Source organism: Ammospiza nelsoni, chromosome 5 (assembly GCF_027579445.1).
Source record: "Ammospiza nelsoni isolate bAmmNel1 chromosome 5, bAmmNel1.pri, whole genome shotgun sequence".
Classification (NCBI taxonomy): Eukaryota; Metazoa; Chordata; class Aves; order Passeriformes; family Passerellidae; genus Ammospiza; species Ammospiza nelsoni.
The window spans coordinates 11,156,938-11,173,771 of NC_080637.1; the positions used below are offsets into that span (position 1 = coordinate 11,156,938).

At 39.5% G+C, this 16,834-nt stretch overlaps 1 protein-coding gene across 7 annotated transcripts in view; it reads right to left on the reverse strand.

Moving 5' to 3' along the window:
• Window positions 1-4,278: 4,278 nt before the first annotated feature.
• The window catches only part of CD36 (CD36 molecule), a 35,228-nt gene continuing 22,672 nt past the window's right edge, over window positions 4,279-16,834 (reverse strand). For all 7 annotated transcript variants that reach the window (XM_059473345.1, XM_059473349.1, XM_059473348.1 and 4 more), the window contains exons 5-14: window positions 16,099-16,281; window positions 15,867-15,958; window positions 15,389-15,435; window positions 12,994-13,063; window positions 10,813-11,000; window positions 9,867-9,985; window positions 8,521-8,594; window positions 7,759-7,813; window positions 7,393-7,557; window positions 4,279-6,669 (exon numbers count right to left, since the gene is read on the reverse strand). In XM_059473345.1, the coding sequence (XP_059329328.1) occupies window positions 7,393-7,557; window positions 7,759-7,813; window positions 8,521-8,594; window positions 9,867-9,985; window positions 10,813-11,000; window positions 12,994-13,063; window positions 15,389-15,435; window positions 15,867-15,958; window positions 16,099-16,281 (993 nt within the window). In that variant the 3' untranslated portion in view covers window positions 4,279-6,669. The remainder of the gene's footprint in view (window positions 6,670-7,392; window positions 7,558-7,758; window positions 7,814-8,520; window positions 8,595-9,866; window positions 9,986-10,812; window positions 11,001-12,993; window positions 13,064-15,388; window positions 15,436-15,866; window positions 15,959-16,098; window positions 16,282-16,834) is intronic.

A 16,834-nucleotide genomic window follows, 5' to 3' on the forward strand; every position in this document is an offset into this window, starting at 1 on the left:
TAAAATCTGGTGTTCCAAAATCATCTAAACTCCAAAAACTGATCCACCTTTCTCCTTCCTTGAGGAGAAGATGCATTTAGCATTTGTGTTGAGGTTCTGCACCAGGATAGAAAGGGAGATAGAGAGTTTCTGGGTCTAGGTTTTTGGCTAGTTCTGATTCTAACCCAGTAAGAATTAAAACTAGGAGAAAGAATCCTCTATTCTCAATCAGTGTCCAAACAGAGCTAAAATCCCCTTCATCTTTGTGGATTAAAAATCATCTTCCTCTAGGACTTTAGCTTCATGTGAAGGAATAACCTCAACCCTAGAATAGTTTTCATCAGTTAGTGTAATCCAAATAGATTCACATTAAAATAGAAGCTTTTGGAATGCACATATTACACATTCTGGCTGATATCTCTGGCCATTAACTTATTCTTACTGCTAGAAAAATTGTGTAATTGGTGTAAGTCTGCTAGACTTGTTCAGGTCATCTGTACCAAGGTGACATGCATGTACATCCATTCAGCAAAGCAGGTGATGCTCCTGGATGCCAGGGAAGTCTTTGTCTGCTGCCTGGAAGATTTGATGTCTACTGGAATAGATTTCCTGAATTAAACTCTTAACTGCACTGACTTGTCATAGAATTAAAGTCTATGCTTTGCCAGAAGTGCTTTCTTAATGCATTCCCACTACTCATAGGAAAGATGGAAATAATTAGTGGCTTCTGGTAACCTTTTTCTCCTTGTTTTCTGTCAGAGTGACTCTGTGAATGTCAATAGTGTTCTTCATTTTCTCCTGCTGAAGACAACCAGGCTGAGCTTGTCAAGGCTGCAGAATAAAATGCAGCTCCCACTGCAACACAGTCTGTGTTTGTGGAGGGGGTGCTTTCATTGTAGTGATAACTTATGATTTCACAAAACAGACCCAGTGTTTGAGCAGCATAAAGACAGTTACACCTGTGGAGTTAATGCATGGAAAAGGAAATGCTTCCATGTTTCTAGCAAAAACACAGGAAATGTCTGTACCCAAGAGTACCTGCACCTCTAGCAGGCACTCCAGCAGGCTTTTACCTTCTGCTGCTGGGTTTAGCTCCTATCATGAAAGTATCAATCAAGACATTTAACTTCAGAAGCATTCACATGGGGACTTTTCAGCTTTCAGAAAAATTATGAGGGCAAAGTAAGGGCAAAAATGTGACTTTCCCAATCCTACACACAGATCTGGTAAAGTTAAAATTGCAAATCTAAGTCGCATGAAATTACTCAGAGCTCTGTGTAATTCCTGATTCATCCACACATCCTTGGTGCTACACAAAGGATGCTGAGCAAGAAGTAGAGCCCTGGAAACTTTGGGTGGGTTTACTTATATCAACGATGTATTTTGTAAAAATGCCAGTTTGTATAACTTAAAGGAAACCCTGGTCTTAGTAAAACACTACAGAATATTAAAAGCGATCAAATCACAAGTGGTGTCCCTCAGGGTTCTGTGTTGGGACCAGTTTTGTTCAATATTTTTATTGACGATATGGATGAGGGCTTAGAGTCTTTTATTAGTAGTTTCGCTGATGATACCAAATTGGGTATGAGTTTAGATCAACTAGAGGGGTGTAGGGCTCTCCAGAGAGACTTGGAACGGCTGGACAAATGGACAGAATCAAATGGGATGAACTTCAATAAGTCCAAGTGCCGAGTATTGCACTTCGGCCATAATAATCCCCTGTACCGATACAAGCTGGGGATGGAGTGGCTGGATAGTGCCCAGGTGGAAAGGGACCTGGGGGTGCTGGTTGACAGTCGATTGAATATGAGCCAGCAATGTGCCCAGGTAGCCAAGAGGGCCAATGCCATCCTGGCCAGTATCAGAAATGGTATGGCCAGCAGGAACAGAGAGGTCATTCTTCCCCTGTACTCGGCACTGGTGAGGCCTCACTTGGAGTACTGTATCCAGTTCTGGGCCCCTCACTTTAAGAGGGACGTTGAGTTACTTGAGCGTGTCCAGAGGAGGGCAACGAGACTAATAAGGGGCTTGGAACACAAGCCATATGAAGAGCGACTGAGGGAGCTGGGGTTGTTCAGCCTGGAGAAAAGGAGACTCAGGGGTGACCTCATCACTCTCTACAACTTCCTGAAGGGTGGCTGTAGTGAGCTGGGGGTCGGCCTCTTTCTCCGGGCGACAACGGATAGAACAAGAGGACACAGTCTCAAGTTGCGTCAAGCTAGATGTAAGTTAGAAGTAAGAAGGAAATACTTCACAGAAAGAGTGGTCAGAAACTGGAATCATTTACCCAGTGAGGTGGTAGAGGCATCATCCCTTGAAGAATTTAAAAAAAGACTGGATGTGGCACTTGCTGCCATGATCTAGCTGAACAGTTAGAACATCGGCTGGACTAGATGATCTTATAGGTCTCTTCCAGTCTTGAAAATTCTGTGATTCTGTGATTCTGCGAAATCTGTCTTAGAGCTGCATTCAACAATCTTTCATCTAGCAGACACTTATGATGGACTTTTTGTTTTACTGCTTTAAAAGTGTTGTAATTGTATCTGGTGATGTTAACTCACAGGGGTAGCAAAACTTCATTATGGCCAGCAGAATTTTTCACTGCCTGTGCTGAGGCGAAACAAGAGAACTTGTGAAAATCTGGATGTCCTTTGGGTGGCGCCTGCTGCAAAGCATTTGTTTCCTCTTCTTAGAAAATAGAAGTAAAAAAGGGTCTCAGCCTGGTGTTGTCCAGGTGGGCTGCAAATCCCTTCCTGCTTCAGGTACTGCTGGGAGGGGGTGAAACCACTGAGCATCAAGGCCAACTGATAGGCAAGGAGGGAACACAGAATGGAAAACAAATAGCATTTATTTATAAATGCAGTTTGCATTTGGTATGCGCAAGTCATTTGTCTTTCTGGTTTCTGTTTTTATATGACTAATGAGAAGAAAATAAGCTGTAAGTGTATTTTATTAGTTATTAAATTTATTGTTTTATTATGCTGATGTGTAGACCTGTGAATAAAACAAGCCCTCCCCTACTTTCACAGTTAAAAGAACACAGAAGGCATTAATTGTATTTCTTTTTCAGGGTATAGTAGAATGTTTGTATTACCTTAACAGACCGTGGTAGGCGAGGTGGGAAGAGCAGGTTTTAACACATGCTTTGAATGCATAATTACAGTTAGAGATCAAGAGCTGGCACACCAGCTCTGGGTGTTCAGAGCCGACTTTCACAAGCAATTATCACACTTAAGGACCTGGGGTGGGTGGGGAACGTGAGGAATGGGCATGGCCAGTCTTGCCTGACACCCAACCTGCTGGGCCAGCGGAGCCAGGAAACGGTGTTGTAATGTGCACTGGATGTGCCAACAGCATCCTGCCAACACATCCAGCTCAAGGCATTTGGAAACAGGCCTCTCTCCCTGCTTGGATTCCTGGGTTTGTTTTAGAATTGCCTCAGTTTAGACATGCTGGTGCTTACCTTGTTCCACAAAGTCTTCTCCTTTTCGTGATCCAGAACATAAATCACAGAATCAAAGCGTACTGAGGTGGAAGGAATCCACAAGGATCATTGAATCCAGCTCTTCAGTGAATTGCCCACACAGGGATCAAGTGCACAACACTGCTGTTATTAGCACTGGGTTCTGACCAACAGAGACAGTGAATGCTGTATGCCACTGATATTTCTAATGTAGCACACAGAAACATGCCCTTCTAGGGAGCTGCAGCATGCCTGAGCAAAATGATTTAACAAGGTTAGCCATAGCCTAGAGTAAATGCAGGGAGCCCCTGACACAGGGAATGATTGGCATCTGACTCCATTGATTCAGAAGGCTGAACAATTGCTTTATTAAACTATATTACATTATACTACACTATATTAAAGAGATACTATACTATACTATACTATACTATACTATACTATTACTATTATTATTACTATTACTATTACTATATTGTATACTAAAGAAAACTCGTGACTGTCTGCCCACAGCCAGGACGCAGCTTTGACCCAATAGGCCAATTAATATAAACAATCATTACCAGAGTCCCATTAAGGACTTACTTCAGGTAAACAATCTTCCCAACACATTCTACATGTGCAAAACAACAGGAGCAGCAAGTAAAGATAAGAATTGTTTTCTCTTCTTTTGTCTATGCTTCTCCAGGAAAAAAACGGAGAGAGAAAATTATCTCTCTCTGTTCAGAGAATCTGAATGCCACAATAGCCTCAGTTATTTATCAATTTCCAAAAGTGTTTTTCTAGAAAAAGAAAACATACCCCAAAATACCAAGAAAAGAGACACAAGAGCTTAATTATTCAACACAGAAGGCTTTATTTACAATTAAACATAAGGATATCTGAAAAAAATATTTGAGCTTTATTTGTATTTTCATTAATGTTTCTAATGAAAGTTTACCCTGCACTGTTTGAACAAATGTAAATACTTAACATTAGCCTTAGTATAATGAATTTACAATAACTGTAACTGATGCTTTGGATGAAGTAACTAAAAATTACAATTCAAGTGCAGTCTAGGTGCTGGACACAGCTTAAAAGCCAAAACTTGCATTGAGATCAATGAGATTATGCATATGGACAAACCATATAAAATTTGGCCCTGAGACATTTAACATCATGGCCTGACTTGCTGGATCACTTCTGCTGGAGCACCACATAGCTCTAAATAACACTAGTAAAGCAAAGACTAACTTACTGACAATGTACTTGAAGTCAAATAAAATGAGATTGAAATGTTAGCATATCAAAAACTACAGGAGCATTTCTGTTGTTTCTTTCATGTTAGATCCTGACACAAAAGATGTTTATTATAGAAAGTTGGTTTCAGATTCTGAACCCCAGCAGAGCTGTGTTTATCTCAGAGGAGATGTGGCTTAAGGACTTCAGCTGTCCCCATACTTTTTGACCAGTCCATAGGACTCTAGGGATTGCTTCAGTTGTGTCAAATTGTCCGCAGGCTAACATGGGAACAGAGCATCACGTATGCCACCAGCAATAATGTGAATATAAGAAAAAGGTGTTTTCCATTGACTAGCCAGCACCATGAGTAATCAAATACACAGGCTGAGAGCAGCCCCTCCCTCTAGGGTCACACCAGCTGCTCACAGCTGGAAGGAGAGTGCAGCCACGTACCTCCTCACAGACCTCACCTGCAAGAACAATGTCTTGGGATTTCTGTGACTCATCAGCTCTACTGATAGCTACAAAACTTTGTCCACAAAGAACAATGCAATAAAACACCAGCATTATGGTCAGTTGGATTTTCCCTTTATTTCCAAAGATAAGAACACCTTACTAAAGATATCCAGCCAAAGACATTGTACTTTATTAGGAACTTTCTGGTTTAAAGTCCATTGTAGCATTGTTTCCAAACAGCAGGTTGTGACAGGCTGGCCCTGTTTGATTTCCCTTTTTCTTTCCAGCTCCTAAATAAGGGGATAAAAGATCCTAAACAAAATCTTAGAAAATGCTAAACTTAGACTCTTCTGAATTTATTGAATCCATGGAAAGAGACGCAGCAACATTCTGCATTTGCCCCATTTACTGTCAAAATAAAACACAGCATTCAGATCAAATGAAAAAGTCAACTATTTATGGGGATGCCAGTGTTTGCTGCCTGTCTACAAGCTGATGCACCTCATTAAACAAATGGTTGTACAAATTTCCTTGTGGCAGATGGTTTATCAATAAGTAATTGGGGCTACTTGTTTTCATTTATGGGCTTCTATAGCAAGTGGAACCCTCTGATGTTTGATCAAAAATCATTATCTCAGTCCTTCCTGTCTCTGCAGCATTTTGGAATATTTTCTCTTGTCCTGTCAGGTGACATATCAGACCATTCTCCAAGGGAGGCCTCGGGCCAAGTGGGCTTAGGGCAGTACAGAGGCTGTTCAAACAAGAGCCAGAAATAAAAGCTCACAGGAGACAATGGGAAGAGCAGTGGAGCAGGATGGGAGTTAGGGAGTGGTTCAGATTAACAAACAGCTGTGGAGCCAAATGCTGATGAGCTCCATCAGCATATGGATGACTGTGGTGTGTCTGTGAGCCATGTCCGTATAAAATGCATGAACCACGTGTTTTAGTAAGTCTTTTATAAACTTCATGTATTACAGTTAGTAACTTTACATAATAAACTTCACATTCAATGCAATTCACATCCCTGAATAGAGGACAGAGAGCAGTACTATGGCAGCAGCTTCCATTCCTTGAAGGAACAGAGGGAAATATTGCAATGAGAGCAGCTAGAGCACAGCGTGAGCTCCAAGTCGTTGTCATTCCCAGCCTGTGCTCAAAGACGGAACATCAGCAAGCGGCTTTCGTTTCCTTGCAAATCCAGAAGAAAATGAGTAGCAAGTTGCATAAATGGCAGAGGGTGGACTAAAATCCAACTGCACCTTGACTTCAGTCTGCATGACTGCAATTTAAAATGTATAACAAGTTTCAGATAAAGTCTTTTGATAGTGTAGTTTCCACAGTGGCCTCTTTGGTGATGTCAGAAGTGTGGACTTCAGAAACATCAGCTTATTTGGGTTAGTAAGCTGGTCTTCTCAAAATGGAAAAACATGTTGAGTTCCATAGCACATGAGTTGACTGTGCCTTGAATCATACCTTTTGTCTCTGAATTTTAACAAGCTGCTTAGCTGAAATATCAAATAAACACTGACTGCCTCTGAAGTTCTTTTCACCTGTTGTGAAATAAAATCAGAATTCAGCAAGTCTTCAGCTTAAGAATACCTCTTTAATACAGCATACTTTCCACCATAATGTTGATGTCTCTGCAATTCTTTTAAATAACTCCAATAATGTGTTTGCTTCCCCAGGTATCAGCACATTAATCCACCACTTGGTCAGTCTGCCCCTGATGGGAGTATATTTCCTCTGTGGGCTAGGTATGTCCAGCAGGTGCTCAGACTGACATTACAGGGATGCACCACTGAGAGAAATAAGTGAGAAACCAGCACTCAGTTTAGTGCTGAAAGAATAGAAAGTGTCATTCACAGTGGGTTCTCTGAACCTCAGACAGGGGGATGTCCTGGGAGAACACAGCAATCTGCAGCTGTGTGCCCTCTGTCTCAGAAAGGTGCTGGAGGGCACTTCTCAGCAGTTTAACAGCCTTGGACTAAATGTCAGTCTTAAGGAAATCACAACAAACAAAATCACAGCAAACAAAAATGTTGCTCTTCTGATGAAGTTCCCAATGACCTCCCCTGAGTTAAGAGCATCCTGAAAGATTTAGGATGGGAAGAGAATTTGAAAATATCAGGCCAATTATCTGGATGATTTCCTACAGAACAACTACAACAGTGAAAATAACAAAAATAACAACAGTGAAATAGGTAACGATTCTGAACTCTTAAAACCCTGAGGAGAAGTCACTGCTGAGGACTGAGCTGTTAAAGGTTACTTACTTATTTTAATTTCTTTGACCTGCATATGAAATAGGAGCCCAGGAAGGCCAGGAAGATCACGGAGCCCCCGATCATCAGCGCCATCTGCAGCGTGCTCAGCATCTGGAGCCGGCTGGAGATTTTAGATCTGAACATTGCTGCTTTCTCATCCCCAATAACAGCAGACTGAAACAGTGCAAGAAAAACACATCACTGAAGGGTACATATGCAAGACCTCACTTGCTGAATATACTCTTGGTGCACTGCAAATCACAGTGTGGGTTTAATCACACAGTTTCAGAGCACTAAGACTGGAAAAGATAGGTATTTATTTTTTGTTTTTTTGTTTCAAATTAGAGAATATTAATAGAAATAAAATATACTAACCTCATTTAGCCAAAGAATAGGGAACACATAGGGTTTTTTAACTTTTTTTAAAGGACTGAAATGAGAAAAAAAATACAGCATGTTACTTTCAGTTTCCTACATGAGCCCACTCTCTACTTAAACATTTTTTTCTTCTCTAACTATATTTCTGTCTTTCAGATGTACCTTTTAAGTATACTTTTGGAGTGAAAAAAAACCAAACCAAAACTACAATTAATAGCAGCCATTTTATATATTGGGCAACCATAATTTCCTGTCTAATCTTCTGTATATGGGCAGTCAGACACAGAGAGGGATAAAGATCTGAGTGGTGTTCATATGTACAAGATGCTGGTCCACCATATGTACAAGATTTTTATCTATGTGCATTTGGGCCATTGAAGAGGAGAAAAAAAAACCAACTAGAGTCACATTTACCCTTGTGATAAACCATCTAGTGACAGGGAATACATAAATTCTCTTTCTCATTGGATTTATTACAGAAAATAATACAAGTTTGTCTTTCTGTTCATCCTCATGGCCCCATTTGGGTATTATAAGAACGTTATTTTTAAGAAAATTTTGCCTTGTAAGCTTCTGTAGGGAAATCAAATGTGTTTTAAAATATCTGGGCAGTGTCCTGCTCAGGAAGATTTACTATGAACAAGCTTTGGGGAAGTATTTTTATTCCTGCTTCTTCAAGACATTTCTACTGATGCTCTCATACACCAATCAGCCCAATTAAAAAATTCTTTAAAAATAAAATAAAGAAGTAGCACTTACTCAATTCTGGTTGAAGGCCTCACAAGGAGGTTTACTTGCAGCCTTTTTGCAAATCGTAGTGTAAAACCAGTCACCTAAAACCAATGAAAAACATCAAACAACACATTAATTTAAATTTCTTAATTAGATGCCAAAGTCTATATATGGACTGTGTCAAAAAGCACTTTGGGATTATTTTATCCTTATGTTTTGAAGGATTAATTTTTATGAAATGGTAATGTTTCTAAGGGTTTCTCATTTCTCACAGAAGTTCTAATTTTGTGGCTTTACCATAGTTACTTTTGTAATTTACATTTAAACATGAAGACAAAGTTAAATCAGTCATGGCATATTTCATATAAAGATATGATTCAGGGGTTTTTTCCACCAAAAATAAGCTAAATTTTCTTTTTCGAAATGAAGGATATTTAACTTGCATAGGGCTGAAAACAAACCTTTCACATCTGGACAAACAGATGTATACAAAGGTCAAATCTTTTCTTCATATCTTTCTTCTACTCTGTCTTTCACAAAAATGGCTGTGATTCTTGAAAATTTTGTGTAATATTTAGGAAAATCTGGTTGATGTCTCTATTTCAAATAAGGTGAAACAAAGATTTAACTTCATTTCTCCTCACTGAAGTTACATAGCTTAATTGCCTAATTTTAGTGAGAAATTATTAATTTTATTTTTTCGTTCACAGTAAGAGCAAAATAGAATTTTGGAACCTTTGAGTTCATCATACAATTCAGAAAACTTTGGTAAGTACACTTAAAGATCTGAATCACTGAAACAGAAATTCAGGTAAATTTTTAAGAAGTCAAAATAAATTCATTCTGTTTGGGAGATCTGCTGGACAATTCAAGTCACAAAGACTTAAATTAGGTCTATCTGAATCAGATTCTCCAGAGTTCTAGTAATAGGAAATAAACCAATCTATGTTTATTTAGTTTCAATTGAGGTAGTAATTATCAAAAAAATTCCTAGTTATAGATTTTTTATAAAAAAACCAAGTGTAGAAGAAACAGAAGTTTTTTCATAGAATATAATTTTCTCAAAGCACCTGAATATCATAGAAAAGCTACAACATACTTCACAGTTTGCAGAACCTATCATGTTCAATCCCATGTTCCCAAAAAGTAAAAACCAAAACAGATTTTCCAAACTTTGAAGGTCAGAGTGAGGTAAAGTTTTGCTCTAAATTTCCCCTGCTGAAACCATACCACTTTGAGAGCAGACCTTAGAAAAACAAGCATGAAAATATTGCATCTTCTGCTTGTGCCTCTGGTAAAAGGCACACTCTTCTACTCTTAAATTTAAACATTGCATGTTTCCCAAGGTACGAGTATTAAATACTTGGACTTACAGGCTCTATGTCTAGATATGTCTCATGCTCCTTTGCATTTGGGCTCAGGCCTTCCACGTCGTTCAATACAGATTCACTTGCATGAAGAAAATGAGGAAGAGAGATATATACTGGTTTTTCTATTAAAAAAAAAAACAAACAAGCACTCTTGAACCATTAAGCCTTGCTTTGGCATTCATCTTCACATGTCATTTCTAAACATAGTCATGTATATAGATGTACAATCTTGATAATAATGTTAGTAGTCTAGCCCCACCATCCAAAAAAATCCCAGAAACAAAAGCCCCAACCCAAACCAAAAAAACTCCAAAATTCAAGAATTTTTGTGATTTTTTTGCTGTAAAGAGGAAAATTTGCATAGTGAAATAAACTGCAGTTACAAATGCTGCTTGTCTTGTGCCTACACTGTGGAGCTGGCAGTGCTCCCATTCTCATGCTGAGGTGAGGACATGACTGTCACTGTCCCTGCCCACCTTCATGATCCTGTTTTAGCCTGGAGGGACCTCTCACAGTTCACTGTGCACAAAATGCAGACTCATTTTGTATTTATTTTACCAGCACCACACTGAGCCAGCATTGTCTGTGTACATACATGCAGCTGCGGAATTACCCACCCTGCGGAGTGTGTGAATTGCCTCAGACACAAGGTGCTGAGCTATCTCTGGCTTTTACACAGTGCCCCTCCTTTCCTTTCTCTACACGCACCCCTGCAGTTTCAGTACACAATCCACTGTACCCCAACTTTGCACTGCACTATCTAAAATACAGAAAAATCATAGTGCTCATTTTGGGCAACGAGGTTGCGGAAATGTGAGGGGTCTACAAGCAACCTGTGGAAGAATTCACAGACAAACACCCTGGATATCAGAGTAACACCCCAGCTACAGCCCAAGTGTCTTGTCCCCAGTTCAGTGGCTTGTGTGGCAGTACTGTGTCACCACCATACTTGCTTTGCAGGCACTGATGTCCAGGACTCCAGCTATGGTGCAGTTCTTTGATATTTCTGCATCCGTGCAGAAGCAATAATTGTCTGGGACTTCAGTTGGCGCTGCAAACGCTTCGCGAGGAACCACGAAACGATTCAGCGTGATCCCCTTCACAACCTGCTCGCTGTGGAAAACTCCATAGATTGACCTGAACACAAAACAGGAGAAATGCGTTTCAGCGTTTTGGATTAAAAGTCTAAATTTGTGGCAATGCTCCTGAAGGATCTCCCCAGCTGCCTCTCTCTTAAAAGAAAGAACCCCCTCCAGGGACACCCAATGTCCAGGGTCCTGCTACACTCTTCAGCAAATTGTGGGGGTGTTTCTCTGTAATGGAGAATATTCCACACCTTCTCTAAAGGATGTACCATCTCAGAGGTGAACATGACAATACACAAAACAACAAACAAAATTTCAAATACTCGTGATAAACAATATAGACAAAACTAACAAATTAATTGAGATCTCTTTTCCCTACACACAGCTACATCCGCAGTCATTCTGAGGTTTTCGAAAGTTTCTGGACTACAGTAGAGATGCTTATCCATACAAAGCATCTCTGACACAGTTTTTTGCTGACCTTAGGGTAATCTAAGCTTTATGATGCAGATAACATCTTGCATATAACCTTATTCTGTTGCATATGAATCAGAATACTACTTAAGCTTCTTTTTGCTAATTCAGTATCAGCTGATGCAGAGGTATGGTTGCTACACAGTAATGCAACCAGGACACCAACACTTTGTATTGCAGCCAAACAGAAGAAGAGTTTTGCAACATGGACAGAACAATTTTTCCTGACTCTGCTTCTGCAGGATCTTTGGACAGTTGTTATTGTCCTTTACTGTTCATGAATTGTGAGAATTACATGGCTGGAGGGATCTCTCAAACTGTGAGTGCAATCAATCCAAAGAATTTTATCATTTCTCCTCTGCATAGAATTCTGTTTTCTATGAATTGGGAAATGTTTTCCAGTTTGTGGATAAAATTTCTTCACAAAAAAATCTTCATATAAAAACATTAATCTTAAAAAAATATCACCACTCTGCAAAGCAAATGACCCACTTTAAACCTAGTAAAAAGGAAGCATCTGTTTCCAGTCAGCAAAATAAATAAAGGGTTTGAACTTCCCAAAGTAAATATACTGTGATGCACTTTAAATCTGTAATATTTCTTTCAGTGATCCCACTGGAGAACCTGGGGACACTGGATGGCCCAGCAGAAGCAGCAGGCTTAAAAGTCATCAGCACGGGATGAAATAAGCAGGCTTGTTTGTAAATACATAAAAATAAAATATGTAAAAATATCCTGTGAGAAAACAATTTTGAGTATCTATTGAATGACAGTACACACTGTTCTGCATAAATGATTTCTTCCAGACATGCCTAAGATGGACTTAACCGGACCCTGCTGTACCTGTTGCTTTCTCAGACCAAACAAGGCCGGGTCCTGACCTAAGAAGTTGTTCATGACTTTGAATCCTGTGGCCCTCAGTGCCTTTTAAAGTCATCTAACAGCTCAATGTCATATTTTCCTGAATATACATCTGCAACTGGCTGAAATAAAGTCTATTTTATTAGCTACTTGAAATAAGAGTGGTAGAATCAAGCTCTGAATCACATGCACAACGCAACTTTAGTTGGGTTTTAGATGAAAAGTTTATGCTGCACTGCCTGGTTGACCTGAGCCCAAGCACAGCCACTGCAGCCACCCTCTGAAAACAAAGAGCCCCCAGAGGCACACCTGGGTGTGAGCCCCCAGAGGCACACCTGGGTGTGAGCCCCCAGAGGCACACCTGGGTGTGAGCCCCCAGAGGCACATTTTGGTGTGAGCCCCCAGAGGCACATTTTGGTGTGAGCCCTCAGAGGCACACCAGGGTGTGAGCCCTCAGAGGCACATTTTGGTGTGAGCCCTCAGAGGCACATTTTGGTGTCAGCCCTCAGAGGCACACCAGGGTGTGAGCCCTCAGAGGCACATTTTGGTGTGAGCCCTCAGAGGCACATTTTGGTGTGAGCCCTCAGAGGCACACCTGGGTGTGAGCACTCAGAGGCACATTTTGGTGTGAGCACTCAGAGGCACATTTTGGTGTGAGCCCTCAGAGGCACATTTTGGTGTGAACACACTGCAGGGAGGGAGCAGCCTACCTGCAAATGTCAGAGGAGAAGAAGCGCAGTACCTGATCCTTCTTAACAAACGGTGGGAAGGATGCTCCATCTGTGGGTAAAAGAAAACAAGAGCTTGAAAGCAATTCTGCTTAGAAGACATGGTTTAATTCCTAGCTCAGTACTCAGTTGTTACTTTCCTGTAAAGCTGTGATGAAAGTAAACAATGTGAGTCATTTGTGGGAAAACGTTTATGTAAGTTATTGCACATTGACAGGCACTTCACAGATAACATGTAATTGTTCTTGAAAGTGAGCCAAGATATAGCAGCTTTTTTTTTTTTGCCCCCAGATTTGAAGCTATATTATCAAACCCATTTAAAACAGAGGATATTAAAAAAAAAAACAAACAAAACTGCTTAATATGAAGCCAAAACCCTGTTGCCATTGCTTCAAGGCTTATGCACCTATGTTTATAGACCTAAACCTTTCTAAAGATCCTTGAGTCAAATGCAATCATGACACTCAGTGCTCATAAGAAACACACATTTAGACTTCAACACTGTCTATTTAATAATCAGTGCTAAACCTTTTCCATCAAAGATTGCTCAAGCAGGGCTCTAAGCTGAGGCCCTTCTAGAACTAATGGAGAGGAGGAAGCCACTTCTAGAGCACAAATCCACATCACTCCATGGTAGAAATGCAAAATAAGTCAGAGGAGCAGCACTTTGGTGTTGTTTCTCTCCACTTGCTCTAAAAGAGTGCAGACACCCAGATTTGTATTTCTGCATTGCAAGCACCCACAGTTATGTAAGAGGAGCCTCTGCCATTTTCCCAATTAAGGTGTTGTAACAAACCTTTAACCAGTACATTTGTTAGTTTTTGCAGCAATTTCTGTTTAGTTTCTTAGGCAGCAGCCATAACCAAACAATTGCAACCATCTGTGATGTCTTTGAATCACAGTTGGCAAGAGCACCAAGGCTAAATTACACACTGCCACTTGCCCACTGCTGACAGAAGCACTTTTTAAACACTCAAAATCATCCTAAGCACACACTCTCTTTCTAAATCTTGGCATTCTTGTAAGGTTGGCAAACATGGAGTCCTGTCAAGCCCCATACAAATATACTGTTTTATATTTTTATCTTTATTATCTTTATTTTTATATTTTCCTATACCTGTTGAGCTTTCGTGTGAAAGCCTACAAGATAAGGTAGAATTCTCACACTTTCAAGATTTTAAAACCTGTTACGTCTTCAAATACAGCAATGTCACACTGAATGACCTTGTGAACTGTGCAGCAATCTTTGCTCACAAGTAAAAGCTCATTTTAACTATACTGGAGCACTTAATTTGTTATAGCATATGTTTATTCCATCAGTTACAGAAGAAAAATAATCAAAAAAGTTGACCCTGACTAAGAAAAACATAAAATGCCACACCCCATAAGAAAGAGGGGAAGTCCTAGAATGTAAGATAATATTGTTTCTTATAAAATTAATTATGTGGTTTAAAAAGGAACTAATCCTTCGTGGCTCATAGAGTTTTGGGAAATCAGAATCTTGTGATATATTTTAAATACTTCAAATACTTTGCTGCACAGTCTGGGTTAAAAGGAAATTTATCTACACCAGGTAATGCAGAATGGAAAATAGAGGGGAAAAAATCCAAACAAAACAACCCAACACAAAAGCCTTCATTTACTGAAGGTCTGGAGCTTTCTGCAAAAGCCTTCACCAAAACACCTGCCAGCCTCAGCTCTACAGATTGTGGTGCCCTCACAGCAATGCTTTCACTAACCAAAAAGAAAAATATCACCTTGAACAAATATATCTCAAACAACTCAGCTGTTTAACCGTGCATTCCAAAGGAAAATTCAAAAATATGTGTCTGTAGTCTATTCATCCCAGTCTAAACTACTTTTCTTCTTCATCCCTTTTCATTTTCTAGAGATCTACAAGCCATTCATCTGACAGCCTCCTCTTTTATTGCCTTAATTTCTTTTCATATATAAGGATATCCATTCTGCTGCATTTAATTAAATTTTCAACAGTGTAAATGAATGTCCATTATTAAAATGCCAAGATAATTTTCAACTACTATAGCAAAGAAACAGACTCTTAATTATATTGTCATATGAAAATAATTAGTAGAAACAAGAGAACTGGATAATTTTGTTTCTCTTCCACATTTACTCTAGATGTAGAGGCTGTGTGCATGCATAGATAAAATTATGTGCAGTAATAAATAATTCATCTATTTTAATAGATACACAAATATGCATATACCATAGTAGTAGTATGCATATATAGAGACATTTAATATACAGAATACAGAACTGGCAAAGCCCAGGGTAGTTAATTTAAATATTGTATCTCATTATTCCCTTGAAATATCAAGAAAAGTGTTGAAATTTTAAAAAGCTTTAATAGGCTCACCTGTGCCATTTACCATATCACAGTGGCCTTTCCAGTATGAGAGAGTCCTGTAAGATAAAATAAGAATCATGCTGCATGTAGTAGATTTTGCCATGTAAGTACTTTGATTACCTGTATTACCAATTATAACTGTTCCTGGATATCCTGACCCATTAGCAAAGGCACAGGATAGAGATGTTCATTAATTCAGATAAATTACAGGATCCATTAGAAGAGGTTAAAAGGAATCTATCTACTTAAGAGTACAAAACAGAAGTAAATACTTGTATCAAAGAATCAATAACTGTCTTACGTCCAAGCTCCTAACAGAACTACTGAAAACTGAAAGAAAGTGATGGTTTTGCTAAGCCCAAGGTTGATCCTGTTTCATTTGAATCATTGTAGTTTTTTCTATTTATCTATAGCTCTTAGTGAATCAAGTATTTAAAGCCATACATTGAAAATGTATTTTTTTTTTTACTCTACAATGTTATGATACCTTTGATTTTTATAGCTTTCAATTATTGCTGTTTTTGTAATATCTTCTGTCCCAGTATACACACTGTACGGTCCATCAGTTGTCCCATTATACTGTAACAGATGCAAGAAGAAGGAATAACAGTCAGAAATATTGAACAAATTTAGAGCATTCTCTTCCTCAGAGCAGCTTTCTTAAGTTTTATTCACAGAATGATAACTGAAGGCATTGCCTCCTCACTGGTTTCACTTACCGGGTAGAAGACTCCCACAAAAGACTTCACACCAGGGAAGGGGATGCTGTCTAGGAAGGGATCCGTGTATCCCCACAGTATTTCGTTGACTGTTCTGTTCTGCAGTATGGCTGCATTGGATTTTTTAACCCAAGAGTTTATTACTGATTGCATGAAAGTGTTTGGGTACACGGAAGGTACAGCCTACAATGGCAAAAAAATCAATGTTTAGTATAAAATTCTGCATGTGCTTCGAATTAAAATCACAGAGACCAAGTCCAAGAAATGTCTGCCAAAGCCAGTTCCCAGATTTACAACTCCCTTGAAGTTAAGTTTCTACATAAAACTGACACTTCTTAACAAAACAATTACTGGCCATAAGTTACACAAAAGCAGAAAATGTTTCTTGACTGATTACTTGAGTTCACTAGATCAGCCCTAATCACAGGATGACAGAACAGCTGAAGTTCTCAGGGAGCCCTGGGGACCCTCTGCTCCAACCCCTGCTCAAGCAGCACCATTGAGAGCCAGTTGCCCAGGACCATGGCCAGATGGGCTTCTGCATAGCTGCAAGTAATGATTTCCAAGAAGCTGTGATCAGATCTGTGATCAGATGATCCTCTGAAGTGCCCTCCAGCGTGGGCTCCTCTGTGATTCTGTGACTGCTGGTGTGGTTCTATTTTGTATTTGCACCAACAATCTTCATACTCTGCCCCTTGCAGACACCTTCTCACAAAAATCCTGAGCACTCATGCAA